Raw genomic sequence first — 14,649 nt, forward strand, 5'->3', positions numbered from 1 at the left:
GAAAATAGGAGTAAATTCTTAATTTATAATATCGTAAATAGCAACTCGATAACTTATATACTTATATGACGTCTTGTCTGTGATTAATATATCTTAAAGTGTCCTAAATTTGGCTATTTTTTCCAGATTTATTACACCTTGTAAATCAAGTGATGAAAACGAAGTCAGGGATCATATCCAAAAAATATACGCTTTTATTAACATTTCGAGATACACAAGACCTCCTTTATCGCCCCACCCTTTAACCACCAAAATTTACTAGCATCGTCCACCAATAAACAAACCTCCTTGCAAAATTTCAGAAATTACCAACAAAAAAGCACAGGAGTTATTAATTAAGCTTCAAAGAGGGTAAACAAAATCGTGCCCATCACACATATACAGGAATAATCCTCGAAGTTTTTGCATTTCTCGACGTTTCAAGGTATATTGAGTCAAAATATATAAAAATCTTGGGGGGAGGTCAGTTTTTGACTGATCGCCATACTTTTCCTCTGTTATAGGCTGTTAAAAGCCTATAGAAGAGGAAAATTTTATATTCTAAACTTTAACATTCTAAACTATTTTTATTTTAAATTTACATTTACAGTGCCAATTATAAATTTCAAATTCATAAAGTCGCAAAGTTTTGCTAAAGAGTATTATACCATTTATTTAATATATATTAATAATTATGTTTTTATCTCTTAAAATAATTTCAGGCTATTCAAAAACATTCATTTGAGAATATTTAAGAAATACTATTTATGCAAATCACGCCGAATTTATTTCGCATAGCGCCATCCACACGGATTGAGACTAGCTTAAGATTATTCATTTCGGGTTAACACAATGGGCTAAATCATATAACTTACGCATAGAAATATGATCTTTAACTTTGTGAAAATTAAAAAAAAATACATTTTATGATTATAAAAAAGGAAATAAATATATTTGCTATTGTAAACTATTTATATATTATAACTGTAAAATTTTACGAGTACTTTGTGAAATAAATTAAATATTTTCCTATATTTGACTTCGATCACTTTCATAATCACCGGCACATAATTACATATATGGTAAAGCATGTACTGTACAATATGAGCTAATGAGTTACTAGTCAACACCAGTAAGAAATAGAAAAAGATAAACTTAAAAAAATTTACAAAAGGTTCTTAAATAAACAATACATTAAAAATGTAATCAAACCTTTCTCCCTTGATATTTCGTATATNTTATCTTATATTAGGTATATATTATAAAGGTCATTATTCTGTCATCCGACAACCATCAGTTGCGTGCGTAAATATCCGTAATATTTCTTAAAATAAATGTGCCTGAAGCAATTTACAAACAATATTATGTGAACTACGTGTTTAAAATAAATTTACTTTAAGGAATATTAACGATATTCACGACACGCAACTGATAGAATAAGGATGATGATGTCATACAGATTGACGATTACAACGCTTGACGGAGAATTACTCCAAAGCAAATTTTATATTTCGTATTTAAAAGTAAAATATTTTAATTATTAATTTTTAATAAGTTTTAATGAATTATAATTAAATTATCTCGAATAACGAAGCATATATTATTTTCCCGGCTCTGTTTTATATATAACAGAAGAAAAATAAAGCGATCGATCAAAAAATGACCCCCTCCTTCAATATTTCTATATTTTCGAACTCAGGGAACCTTGAAATGTCGATAAATGCAAAAATATTTGGGGTTTTTTTCTGTTAGTATAGATGTTAGTGTATGTGTGTGTTGGGGGGGGGCACGATTTTTTCACTCTCTTTGAATCTTAATTAATAACTCCTGTGCTTTTTGTCGAAAATTTTTAAAATTTTCTGGGAGGTTTGTGTGTTAGAGGAATTGGTGCTATTAAATTTTGGTAGCAAAGATCAACGGGACAGAGATAAAGGGGGTCGTATTTCTTATCTCGATTACCATCGGACTTAATGACTAGTTATTAGTACAGTATTTACATTTTTTTTAATAAAACCTATTTCTATCCTGAAAATTAAGTTTTTTGCCATGTTATAATAATTAAGAATATAAAAAGTTTTTAAATAAAACATCACAACAGATGACGCCACACACATGCAGTTTTAATAGTTGCCGGGAAAGTTAAGCAACTCGTTGCTGGTTTTTTGATGGAGTTTATATGGACGGATTAAAAATGTTAAAAATTTTAAACGTAAATCAATAAAATAGACGGAAAATTTCAATCATTTAGTATTATAATAATAAATTAATCAAAAAATAAATTTAGAATTGTATTAAGTTCAACATATTCCAATGTATCATTTAAAATGAATATTTTCTCTTATTTTCCATCTATTTTATTCAAATGATTAATTATTCTCATAAGAAATAGCCTCTACATGTAACTAATATTAATTATTTATTAAGAATCATATCCTGTCAACTCTACTATGAAAAATAAATCAGTAATGAAAATATAATTAATAACTTCACATTGCAGCTATACCTTACAGAACTCTAACCTAGCTCATATACTTAATTCAAATCATAGCATTAAAAGTAATTATTTTTATTTCATTAGTCTCGTAATTCAAATTTTAACAGCATTTAATTAACAAATATTATATTTTCAGAAAAGAAAACATGTACACGAAAATATATATGCTGTGTGGAAAAGAAAGACTCCTCTAATCTGTCTGCCTGTTTAATATCATGCAACGAATATTGGAAATTATTATTACAATCAATGACAAATTATAAAATCATATCCGTTATTATTTTCTCTTATTTGGTTTATCTTAGTATAGCTGCCTGGGGTTTCACTCAATTAAGTTTCAGAGCTACATTTAATATGGGATTACTATATAATTCATATCAATATTCCTATTTTAAAGCATACCAAGACAATTTCCATCAGTATCAGTACCGACTGCAAATATTTATTATGCAAGAACTGGATTATGCAGATCCCGAAATCCAAACTAAAATTGAAAATATAACGCGGTCGATCGAAAATGATCCGCTGATTTCTGGGTCCCTCTTTACAGAGTCTTGGTTGAGAAGTTATCTTCAATTTATTAATCACAAAAATGTTGTACCCATGTTACAAAGTTTTAATTTAACCGATTCGAAAGACTTTTTATTAATTCTTCGAACGTTTTTCTTTCGTCATCCCGCAGCCAGGAGATTCAGGAAGGATGTTGTATTCGACCAAAATTATACGAAAATCGTTGCCAGTCGTTTTCTTTTCCAAACGAACATAACCAGAAATGGAAATCAATTTTACGATCGAGTAAAGAATTTGAGAAAAACATTAGAAAAATCTGAATATAGAACAATTTTATACCATCCGTTATTTTATTATTTCGATGTATTGGATGTGATACCCGTAACAGTCGTTCAAACTCTGACGTTGATTAGCGTTGTGGTATTCGTAATATCCGCCATTTTCTTATCAGACGTTGTTTCTATTCTTTGCGTATTGTTGACAATATTATCAGTAATGTTTGGCGTCGTCGGTTACATGTCTCTTTGGGATGTCAGTTTTGGAATAATGTCTATTTCCATCCTAGTCATGGTTTGTGGATTTTCTGTTGATTATGCAGCGCACGTGGTTTGTGCCTACAGTTCATCGAAGGAAACGGATCCGAAGAAACGCCTGATCACTGCAGTCGGTTTAACAGGAATGCCAATTTTCCAAAGTAGTATTACAACGATTTTAGTGGTTATAGTTTTTGTAACTCGTCCTTCACTAGAATTTTTCGTTTGTATGAAAATCATAACATTAGCTTCTCTAATATCTGCGATTCACGGAATTGTTTTTGTTCCGACAATCATGTGTCTCTTGAATTATACATGGGATCATTTGTTTCCAAACAAAAGAACTGGAATATATAATTTAAATATGGAAAAATCGAGTAACATTGGACTTTGTAATGCTACATTTAAAAATTCGGATATTACTTAATATATTTGTATAAACTGTTGATCGAGTTCGATAACATGTATAGAATTATTAACTTAGAAATAATTAATAAATTAAGATTAAAGTTAAAGTTTTTAAATCAAATGAAATATTAATGTTTTCAACTTGAGAAGTATTTAAAACTTATCTGTATTATATTTTTGCTTGAACATATCCATTTTGTAGAATTTGTAACGTGAACTATTTGAATATAATGAAATTAAAATTTTTTAGAAACAAAATATAATATGTAATATTTCTAATTGTAAATTAGTTTTACAGAAATATAATATTATCTACAGACAAATTCGAATTGTGTTGTTATAAAATTGTTTTTTTTGTAAAGAAAACAAATTTCATATAGTAAAATTACTACACATCCGATACAATTTTACCTTACAATTAAATTTAAAAGATTTTTAGTAACAAGCTTAAGTTAACATAATTCTTATTTATTACTCATTTTCACACATTATTATATAATTCTAACATCAAACACTGCTATAGACAGACTTTACTGCAGTTATTGACCTAACTTCATACTTATTGATTTGACAAATAGAATAGCTTACAAATATTATCCCAGTAGTAGAGTAATGTGTATTGATAACATTATATCACTACTCCATATAAGCAATAAACAATATTGTAATATAATACGCTATACTGAAATAAATAGTATAATAATATATATAAAAATAATAATTTGATAATATCTTATGCTTCAAACTATAATTATAAAATATGAAAACAGGAAAACTGTTATTCTCATGTGAGCCAGCATTTCTCAAACTATGGGTCGTGCTAAAATTTCAATGAGTCGCAAAATGATACTTTCTCCGCAGAAGTACTTGCAATTGTGGGGCTTGGGGGCCGTCAAAAATTGAATTACCAGAGTTTAGAGTAGGACCCTACTACAAGGTGTGTGTTGTCGGACACACCTCCGATTTAAAAAAAGGCAGATAGTTAATGCGCGATGGTAGGAATTACTCCGAAGTCCATGAATGAGCCTCTCAGGAGGGTTAATGCAAAGTTAAGTAAACTAATTTATGAATAAAAAAAATTTATTATGGAAAAATGAAACTTAACATTTGAACTTAGTTTAGATTAATAGTATTAATACGTACAAAATCAATTTTAGGGAGTTAGCCTATTTCTATTTGTAAAATGGGGAGTACCTAGCGAGGGATATCAAAACTTCGCGACTCACAACATATCAGGAAAAGAGTTGTCTTTTCTTCTAGATGTTGTGTTGATTTGCTTCTTTTCCCTCTCTTCTTTCTGATTTCTCTTCCTCTCTTCTTTTATTTAACTTTCTCACTTTTTCGCTTTCTTTTCCTTTCTTCTTCATCTTTTTGTCTTCGTTCTCCCTCATTCGGTCTCTCACTAAGTCTTTCTCTAAGTCTGATTTTCGTCATTCTCTTTTATTTTATTTCTTGTTTTGATTAATCATGATTTTGTTCCGGAGGAAATTGAGGTAATTTGGGATAAGCATAATTGGTCATCCCGTAGTCTTCCTTCCTTGTCTACGAAGAATTACATGCGTCCACCTGACATGGATGGAGTAGCATCTATGATCTAACACCATTGAAAAAGAGGGAAAAGACACGATAGCTATCTTCTTCGTCTTTTCCTTCGCATGTTGTGAGATTCATAACAATTAATTTATAATTTTTTTCATTCTAATTTGTTTCTTTGAATTACTTTTAACCGGAATTATTAAAAATTTAGAAAGAGGGTTCCTAAAATCGGAAAAATAGGCGTAATTCCTTTACAATGTTGGTTGATAAACATAAACAATTCCAATGTCGCGTTTACATGCACGTGGGTGCAAAGGGCGTCCTGTCTGGTAGTTAACAATTGTTCGTTGTACAATCAGATAAAACAAACAAAGGAATGTAAAATACATATATAGTTTAAAATACAATAAAATTTCCAACTTATTATATACAGTATATTGGTTGTTTGGTCAGTACTGAAAACAATTTTAACAACTTTTTTCCCTTATAATTATTGTCATTTATTAATAAAATTAAGATTAAAGAATGTATGTATCTAAAAATGATATTTTACGTAAGGTAGTAGTCATAAAGCCATTTTAGTTCTATGATTTTGTAATATTTTAAAATTGTAATATTTTTAAAAGTAAAATCGACTTATGTTTACGAAGATTATTCAAAATTAATACTTATAATTGATTACACATAGCGTTTAAAGTTCGAAGGTGATACTCATAGAAATGTTAAGAATTTTTACTTTCATTTAAGAGCAAAAAGTTTCATTTAAAATATCAAAATAGATGTTCGAAGCAGGTACTGAAAAGGTAATAATTCTATAATATATAAGTGGAATTTTTATTATATGTAATCTGCTAAATAGCAACTATAATCAGCGCAGCGAAAGAGTAGACATGAGTCAGCGTGTGCTGGAAGGATCTATGTCAGATGAATGAGATGGCGGATTAGTCCACATACGGATGACACTATCTGATACTATCATTATTTTATTCCTATTATGTCTAAAATATAGCTAGGTTGGAAACTTTTGGCTCTTATCTCATATACGAGAACATTGTTACTCGATAAATTTTCTAATATTTCAATTATTCTAATTTATCTAATATTACTAATAGCCTATAGTGACTTCAGAGAAAAGAAATTTCAAAGTAAAAATTTTAAAAAAATTATTCATGATCAACCATAACACAAGAATATTTAATAAATTAGTCTATATAAAAAATATTATCGCGTTTAAAAAAATTAATGCAAACATTTTTATCGTCAAAATATTATTTTAAAATCGACTTCTTTGCATTTTTAAAAATCACATGCATAATAATAAAAAAATTAACGAAAATTCTATTATTATCTCACGAATTTCTTTAATTCTATCTCATATACGTATGTATAAAACATAAATTTCAAATCTTTTTTTTATTAGTCATTACACGTAACTACTTTATGAGTGTTACATGACAATGTTTTTATTTTTTTTTAAATTATTCAATTATATTTAACGATATATAAGCAGAAGACAACGAAATTTACATTAATTCAGTAATAATATACTTGTAATTCCGGTTTCTTAAAAAAAAACAATACCAACTATTACAGATAATTAAAAGTAAGAAGCATGAAAATATTGAAGCAATAGTAATTTAATAATAATTATTACAATTAAATCAAGTATTATTATTTAATAACGTCAATTATAAGAAATGTACCATTAAAAATAAAAAAGTACAAATTTCAATATGTAAGTATGTTATTAGTAAAAAGCAATGCACAAATTTCTTACGTAACCTTAAATTTTTTTTTGTTTATGTCGTGTATAAAACAAGTAATGATTGATTATCTTATCGGATCAAAATGTCAAATACTATATCATTTTGAAATTATCTTAATGGAACGGCTACGTAAGACAAATTTAAAGTCGTTTTTCAACATGATATATTTATATTACACATTTATATCCTGAAATATTTACTGAATTTATCTTGTTTCAACCCAATTTTATTCGATTTATTATAATATTTTTTACTACGTAGAAGTACAGCATATAACAATAAATAATAATATGACCTATATAAAAATATTTACAAATCAGAAAAACTAATAAAATATCTTTATATCTTTTCCTTCTTTAACAACTTTAGGAACACATTTTATAGTTTTTTCTGATTTATAAATACTTATAAATTTATTATTATGCTTGGCCATTTAATTTACTAATTAATGTATTAGTTGAAATATTTTTAATTATATATTTTCTTTGAAATAGCATGCAAATAAATCTTCTAGACAATTTTCAAGAGTTCCAGTCGAGATTTTAATTTTCTTTGAAGGGATGGAGGGATCTACAATTTTAAAATATGAATTTTTAGAGACAAAAGTAGAGTCCCAATTATAAAATGTAATCATAAAATGGATCAAAATCAAATTAAAAACCTGGTTAAGATGTTCTCACCTGAGATGTTTTCTCTCCTAAGTTATTCAAATTCTGTAGTGTCATCATTTTGCCCATAAGCAGTGGCCTAGGGCGAAAAGTTTACACGGGCCTCGGAAATGATTGAAAAAGTTGTGGAATGAAGTCTGAGTTCCCGTGAATCCCGGGCCAGTTGAATTTTACCTCATCACCCCTCTCTCTCTTCTGCCCATAAGACGCTTGCTAAAAATTCTTGCGTAAGATGTTACAAAGTATCGATTCCATGAAACAATTTTTACCCGTTCAAAACGATTACGTCGGTGGCCAATAGTGTTTTTCTCAGAAAATGCATACACAGAAATCCTGTAGCCAATCGCCACTTCAAACTGCTTTCAATACTCCGTTAGTAAAATCTTTATAAAGATTTTTAATTCGCATGAATTTGATCTTTTATTATTCTAGATAACATTCTGAATGAACATCATTCATTTCAATCGAATTTTATCCTTATACGCATGAAATTAAGCGATAAAAGTAAAATAGCTCTATTGGGAAACCCCGTAAACTTTGACCTATTGAACCGAAAGTTTCGCCAGCATCTCGTTACTAACGAGAAAGGTTTAAGTTTTAGATTATTTAGATTTGAACTTTCTATACCCAGTAGTTTTTTTCCTCTAGGAGCGTCTGCAGAGCCGGATGAAGAAAAGAAATTATGGCTTTGTGGCGATTTTTTGCACTTTTCAATAGCTTATACATGCTCATTGAAATTTAATTTGAATAACAACGTCATGTGACGTCTAATGACGCGAACGAATATCTACGCCAATATTGAATCGATAGTCCTGTCGGTGATTAGTCGGACCGTCCACTTTCTTTAACATAGAAAGTATAGAAGTTGACCATCGATGGTCGACTCTGCCGTGTAGATTGTTCGGAAACCGAGTTATCGGCAACAGGGAGCAAATATGGCATTCAAAAATTTGTTCGTGAACAGAGGCGTTCGTAATCCGAGGTTTGACTTTTGTATTAAAATGATAAATTATTGCTTTATTTGTTATTATACCATAACTTATTTATTTCCGCAAAAGATGAATGTGACGTCATTCTTCCAAATCGGGTGTTTGCTGATCACTTATAACGCGAAGGTCTAAAAGTCATTTCCATTGTCACAATTGTTGTAAGAATACGATATACTGACAGTTGAAATAAAGCAAGGAAAGCTAATTGCCTCTGAAGTGAATGCTCTGAAGAGCACCACTAAGGGATATGAATGCGAGTAGTTGATGGAACATTGTACGCGTGTGAATGAGTTGGTGCGAGTTGCAAGGCCATTTTTACCCTTCAAGAATAGCAAATCTCATTAAACTATCCCTAATGTGATTGTACCTATTGCAGCGAAAAACTAAGTGAAGTGGTGTTTGGTCCTCCTGAATACCACAATCGCATTATAGATTGTGATATTCAGGAGAAACATCTATGGCCTCCTACCATAAGGTTTCCCATAATTGTTCTCGTATTTCATCTATCTAACTCCATTCTCGAGATTAAGGAAAGACTGACGGACGGATAGACAGATAACAGTGGGAATTTAAAGATCTACAATTTTTTCAAATTGCAGCCCAATTACAAATATATATTTAAATATGCAATATGGAAAACACGTTAAAAATTAAGATGTATTTAACGTGTTTTCCATATCAAAATTAAGATGTTTTTATCTTTAATTTTTATATTAACTTAAAACGAAACATTCAGAAGCAATTGGATTGCGCCTTTCATAAATACATTTTTCAAATGTGTTTATGAATATTTGATAATGACTCGATAACTAACAACACCGCTAAAATTAATTTAATGATATCGTGATACTTCCAGTCTGTCATTTATCCTACGATTAGAATTCAAGTCTTCAATCTTAATTTAAGAAATGTAGCAAGGTAATTTTATTTGAAATTTCCAAGTAAATCTACTTGGAAATTTAAATTTTCGGTTGAAATGATTAATTAAACAAAAACAAATCCTTATAATAGTTTCATAACATACAGGTTTCTTATAACATCTGTCGTACAGTACATATATTGCAAGAATAATCAGAAACATACGCAATTATTATAATCTTTTAGGGTGTAGTCGTCCTTGAAATATCTAATTAATTAGCTTTAATCCATTGAAAAACAAAATTTTTAAAATTTATCGTTGTATTCAATGTTTAAAGCTTTATATATGCAGACATAATCGTAAATAAGGACAAGCAACGTATTTAAAATCAGGTAGAATCTTTAATAATATATTTAAAAATTTAATTTTTCTGTTAAATTTATGAAGAACTCTTTAAGAAAAATTAATTTCAATAACCTATTTTGATATCATTTTAGTGAATTTTTTTAATTCTAAATATCTGTATCTAGTTTAACTGTTGCATTTATTTAAGAAACGATTGATTATTGGGTGAATTTTTAAAAACTTGTCTCACTGAAAATAGTCATACAAGTTCTTAAAAAAGTACATTTAATAATCTGCTTTGATACTTAACTATAACTTATTAGTAATTTATTTTTGCTTAATATTAGTATAGAAAGGAGTGGCGAATTAAATCTGATTTTGAAAGGGGGTCTACAAACAAAAATGTCAGAAAACCCTTGATCTAATTTATAGATTGAGAATTTTTTTTGTTCTTATTAATTTTATTCTCATATATTAAAATGTTAAACAGTTTAAAATAAATTTATAATAATAAAAGTAAAATAAATTATGTTTTAAATATTAATATTTTGTTATGTTTTTCTCTCCCCGCATCACTAAGTGTATGCTTAAATAAATAAATATTAATAATTATGAACTGAATAATAAAAACTACAATTAGAACTAAATTTTGAATATTGAGCTACTTAATTGCAATTGCTAAATTCCTCATTTTATAAGTGAATACTTTAATTTAACTATTATTTTATTTATTATTAACTTTTACATCACTTGTAAATTATCCTTTATTTCGTGATATACCGAAATTAATTTATTTTGTCAACTTTAATTAATTAAGTATTCAATTTATAATTTGAATAGTAAAACATAAAAGAAATGCCATTATTTACGAAATAAAAAAATTCTAAAAATCGAAAGTATTTCTTAGAAGTCGGTTTTGAGGAAAGTGTATTTAAGAAATTTACTTTTAATATAAATTAATACCTTTACTATTTTTAAATAAAAATATTAATTAAAATTACTTGTAAATTTACAGTTTCTATTTATATTTTTAAATAATTTTTCTCCTAGTTTAAAATTTTATGGAATTATTTATTATAGGATATCAATTAATGATTTTTTTTTTGATTTAATAAAAAGAAGTACTTTATACATTTTATTAATATATTATATGAACGATTATTTTAGTTATTTACGTTACAGTGATCCTTCCTTTCTTAAATGCATTCAGAAAATCTTTTCTAGAGCTATAAAAATGGATTTATTTTAGAATAAATTAGATAATGGAGTGTAGAAAAGCGTAGTAAGCCTATGTATTATCTAATTAGATATCAGTGGAAAATACTAATAGTGTTTTGTCACAATTCGATAAATGTAAACATAACTAATTAACAGTATTAATTGCTAATATTAATTACGATAGTCAAATGATTATCGATAAATTTATTATTTTATCATAACAGAAGGAACAATCGATAAACTATTGTTTCTCGTAAACAAACATAATCTGAGTTATTGAGATGGTTTCAGCCCCTCTAGAAAAGTGGTCTATAAAAACTAATAAATATTTATTTCTATTTTGCGTTGTTGGTAATGGTCCTTGTATATCCATGACTGTTCGTTCGAATAATTTTGATATCTTGGGAAATATCTGTAATGGCGCTTGATGTCCGTGAAATGGACATCGCTTAATAGCGCATTCCTGACAACTGTGGCAGTAATGGGCTATGTCTTTGTTCATGTCAGGCCAATAAAATTGCATACGTAATTTCTTCTTCATTTTCTTTGCGCCCAAATGTTCCGAACTTGGAATGTCGTGAAATAATTTAAGGATATACTCTACCATTACTAATCTATCCCAAATCTCATTTCGTTCAGGGATTTATTTTTTGTGGTACAGCATCTTACCTGCATCTAAATAATAATTTATGTTAGGGTTTCTATTTAATTCTTGCAAGGATGTGCTATCTAACAATCGTTTTCTAATCTGATCGCAAAAGGGGTTGTTTTGTTGTTGCTTCCAAATCTGTGTCTTAATAAACATTGGATGAATCTCACGGATGTGTGCTACTGGTGGACGACTTAATGCATCCGCATTAAAATGAACCTTTCCCGGTTTGTGCACTATTTCAAACTGGTACTCCTGCAGTGCTAAGTTTCAACTACTTTACATTTATAAGCCATCTAAGTGGCCTGTGATTTTATAGAAAGGCTTGGAACAACCCTGGTTTGGATTCGTCTCGCTGACTGTGTTCTACGATAGCTGAAGAAAGTGCCACAGCTAGACAACTGCTTGTTGGTCGTCGTAAGGTGTCTTCTTGATGGACAAGTTCGGGAGATAAGAACTATTGGAACTTTTCAATGTGTTATTGGAGTACCGAACGGTCGCCAATTGTAAAACTATATAAATTTTAATTTTACTCTATCCAAGCTGGATCTGGCAGGGAATACCTTGTCAGCTCACTTCCATTTTCCAACCAAGATAACAGATCATATCTATTATAGGAATATCTCGAGAAGGGTTGTCTTCGTGTGACTATGGGTGGTAATCGCAGGTGATTTGGAGGGGTAAGGGGTGCTGTGAATTCCTGATAGGACAGTAATTTCCTATACTGAGACTCGCTCTTTCTACCCTCTGAGGTGTATGCTTAAATTGTGACATTTCACCTTTCCTAAGACAATTTGCTAATCCAAGGGTGGTTTTACTTCCTAAATTTTTGTGTAGCATCTCTAATTGCTGAGTAATTTTATTTATTTTCGCATCTAGAGTGTGGTTTTGGTGAGACTTCCGTATCAAACCTTGTTGGGTGAGATTTCTCTATTTCTCCTATGCTTGCAATGTTGCGTGCCTTTCCTGTTAACTGCTCTATTGTCCCTAATTGCGATCTGTAGCACTTCTGAAAATGTAGCAGTGTTGTGAGACATTACATCTCATTTTATGCATTCATTTAGGCCATGCAAGAATTGAATGCAAAGATTCTCGTCCAATTCTTTTTGTTGATACCTCCTTATAATCGCACTTTCCTATTCTGTAGCGCCGACCTGTTCGATCTTGGTTGCATCTGCCAGCGTTTGAAGACAAACCACAAATTCCTGCACTGTTTAATGACGTTTTTTGTCTGCATGCATGAAAGGTCTGTACTCGGATAGAATACAGTTCTCGATCGAACCTCTTGATCATTGCACGTTTAAAATTTGCATAATCTAAGACTGCCTTCATCCTAAGGATTTAGAAGCAAAATTTGAATGACAACTACCTCTACGTTTTGGTGGGACTGCCAAATTGCATAAAATCTCACTTCTGACACCAATGTGAGATTGCCAAATTGGGAATTACCAAATTCAGGATTATCGTATGTGGGGTAAAGGAAAGTGAGGCAAATAGCTGCAGTAGCAACAAACCCGTTTATTTACACTGTCATACAATCTACTGTGTTTCGTCAACTGTAGGCGCTGGACTGTAGAGTTGTTGAGTCATTGTGAGTTGTCACTAAGTGACAACTCACCAGACTGCCCCAGGTCACCAGACTGTCGAAGTCCAGAACAAAGTGGATAATGGGAACAGTTTCTGGGGGGTAATGATTTGAAATAAAGTCGGTAGGATGGTTAATGGAGTTCTGGCAGTTAACTTTAGGAGGCAGAGGAAAGTCTTGACAGTTGATTTCACAAGGGGAGGCTGGAAAAAGTCTGCATTTGTCCTTGAGGTCCAGGTTTTTAAAAGATTTTCTTTTCCGGATCTCTGGCTTTTGATTGGTCAGTTTTCTGTATCTAGGCAGATAACAGACCATTTCGGGCTACCAAAGATTTAATTCAACACTGTGTTTTAATCTGATCAAGGGAAATTAATCGCACCTTGAAACTCCTGCTCGTATTTAATTGTTTAGAATTCTTATAAGTCTGACACATAATCTCAGTACTGCATTTTCTTTTAAAGTTATTAAAAACTTGTTTTTTTTCTCTCGATTAATGATTTTATTATTTCCCGATTTTATTTAGGTTTTTCTTCCAATTTTTACGAGCTTAGAATCAAATCCCAATCCCTTGATTTGACACTTTTATGATATTTTTAACACGTGAGCTCCAGTATCACTCAGGTCTCACATTAACATTGCAAATTTAATTTTAAAGCTATAATTATATATTATAATCTATTTATTAATTAGAAATTACTTAAAATAATGCAATTAGTTTATTTATAATTATAAGTTTAATGTTTTTAATATACACTAGAATTATGTTAATCCGGCACTTGTGGAACCAGAGTGGTGCTGGATTATTGAAAACCTCAATTTACCAGACGTTTTTCTATTTTCGAAAAATTCCATAGGTTATATGCAATTTGAATGTTGCGGACTTCGCTATACATTTTGTACCAATGCACACTGTTATATGTTTTTAAATTGTTTACTCATATTTTTTAATCAGTCTGAAGATGATACAGTGCATACTATGCTTGTTTGAAAACCCTATGAAAACATCAATGAACGCATGATTGTATAAAACTAACATTCACGATGATTCATGTGCATATACTATAATATTTTTCCCCAGACATGTACCCTATACCTACAGTTTACAAAAGG

General features: G+C 29.8%; 1 protein-coding gene across 1 annotated transcript; it reads left to right on the top strand.

The window, feature by feature from the left end:
- The first annotated feature begins 1,275 nt into the window (after positions 1–1,275).
- Positions 1,276–4,166, top strand: LOC111615723 (patched domain-containing protein 3-like). Its single transcript, XM_023357158.1, has 2 exons — positions 1,276–2,535; positions 2,610–4,166. Exon 2 carries the CDS (start codon positions 2,723–2,725, stop codon positions 3,941–3,943), a length of 1,221 nt encoding a protein of 406 aa, XP_023212926.1. The 5' UTR covers positions 1,276–2,535; positions 2,610–2,722; the 3' UTR covers positions 3,944–4,166.
- The last annotated feature ends 10,483 nt before the right edge of the window (positions 4,167–14,649 follow it).

Source organism: Centruroides sculpturatus, unplaced genomic scaffold, assembly GCF_000671375.1.
Source record: "Centruroides sculpturatus isolate CEXI.00-Female unplaced genomic scaffold, Cexi_2.0 scaffold2665, whole genome shotgun sequence".
Lineage (NCBI taxonomy): Eukaryota > Metazoa > Arthropoda > Arachnida > Scorpiones > Buthidae > Centruroides > Centruroides sculpturatus.

Excerpts from the sequence above, each read along its gene's own strand:
- LOC111615723 (XM_023357158.1), top strand. The coding sequence starts at position 2,723 with ATGACAAATTATAAAATCATATCCGTTATTATTTTCTCTTATTTGGTT.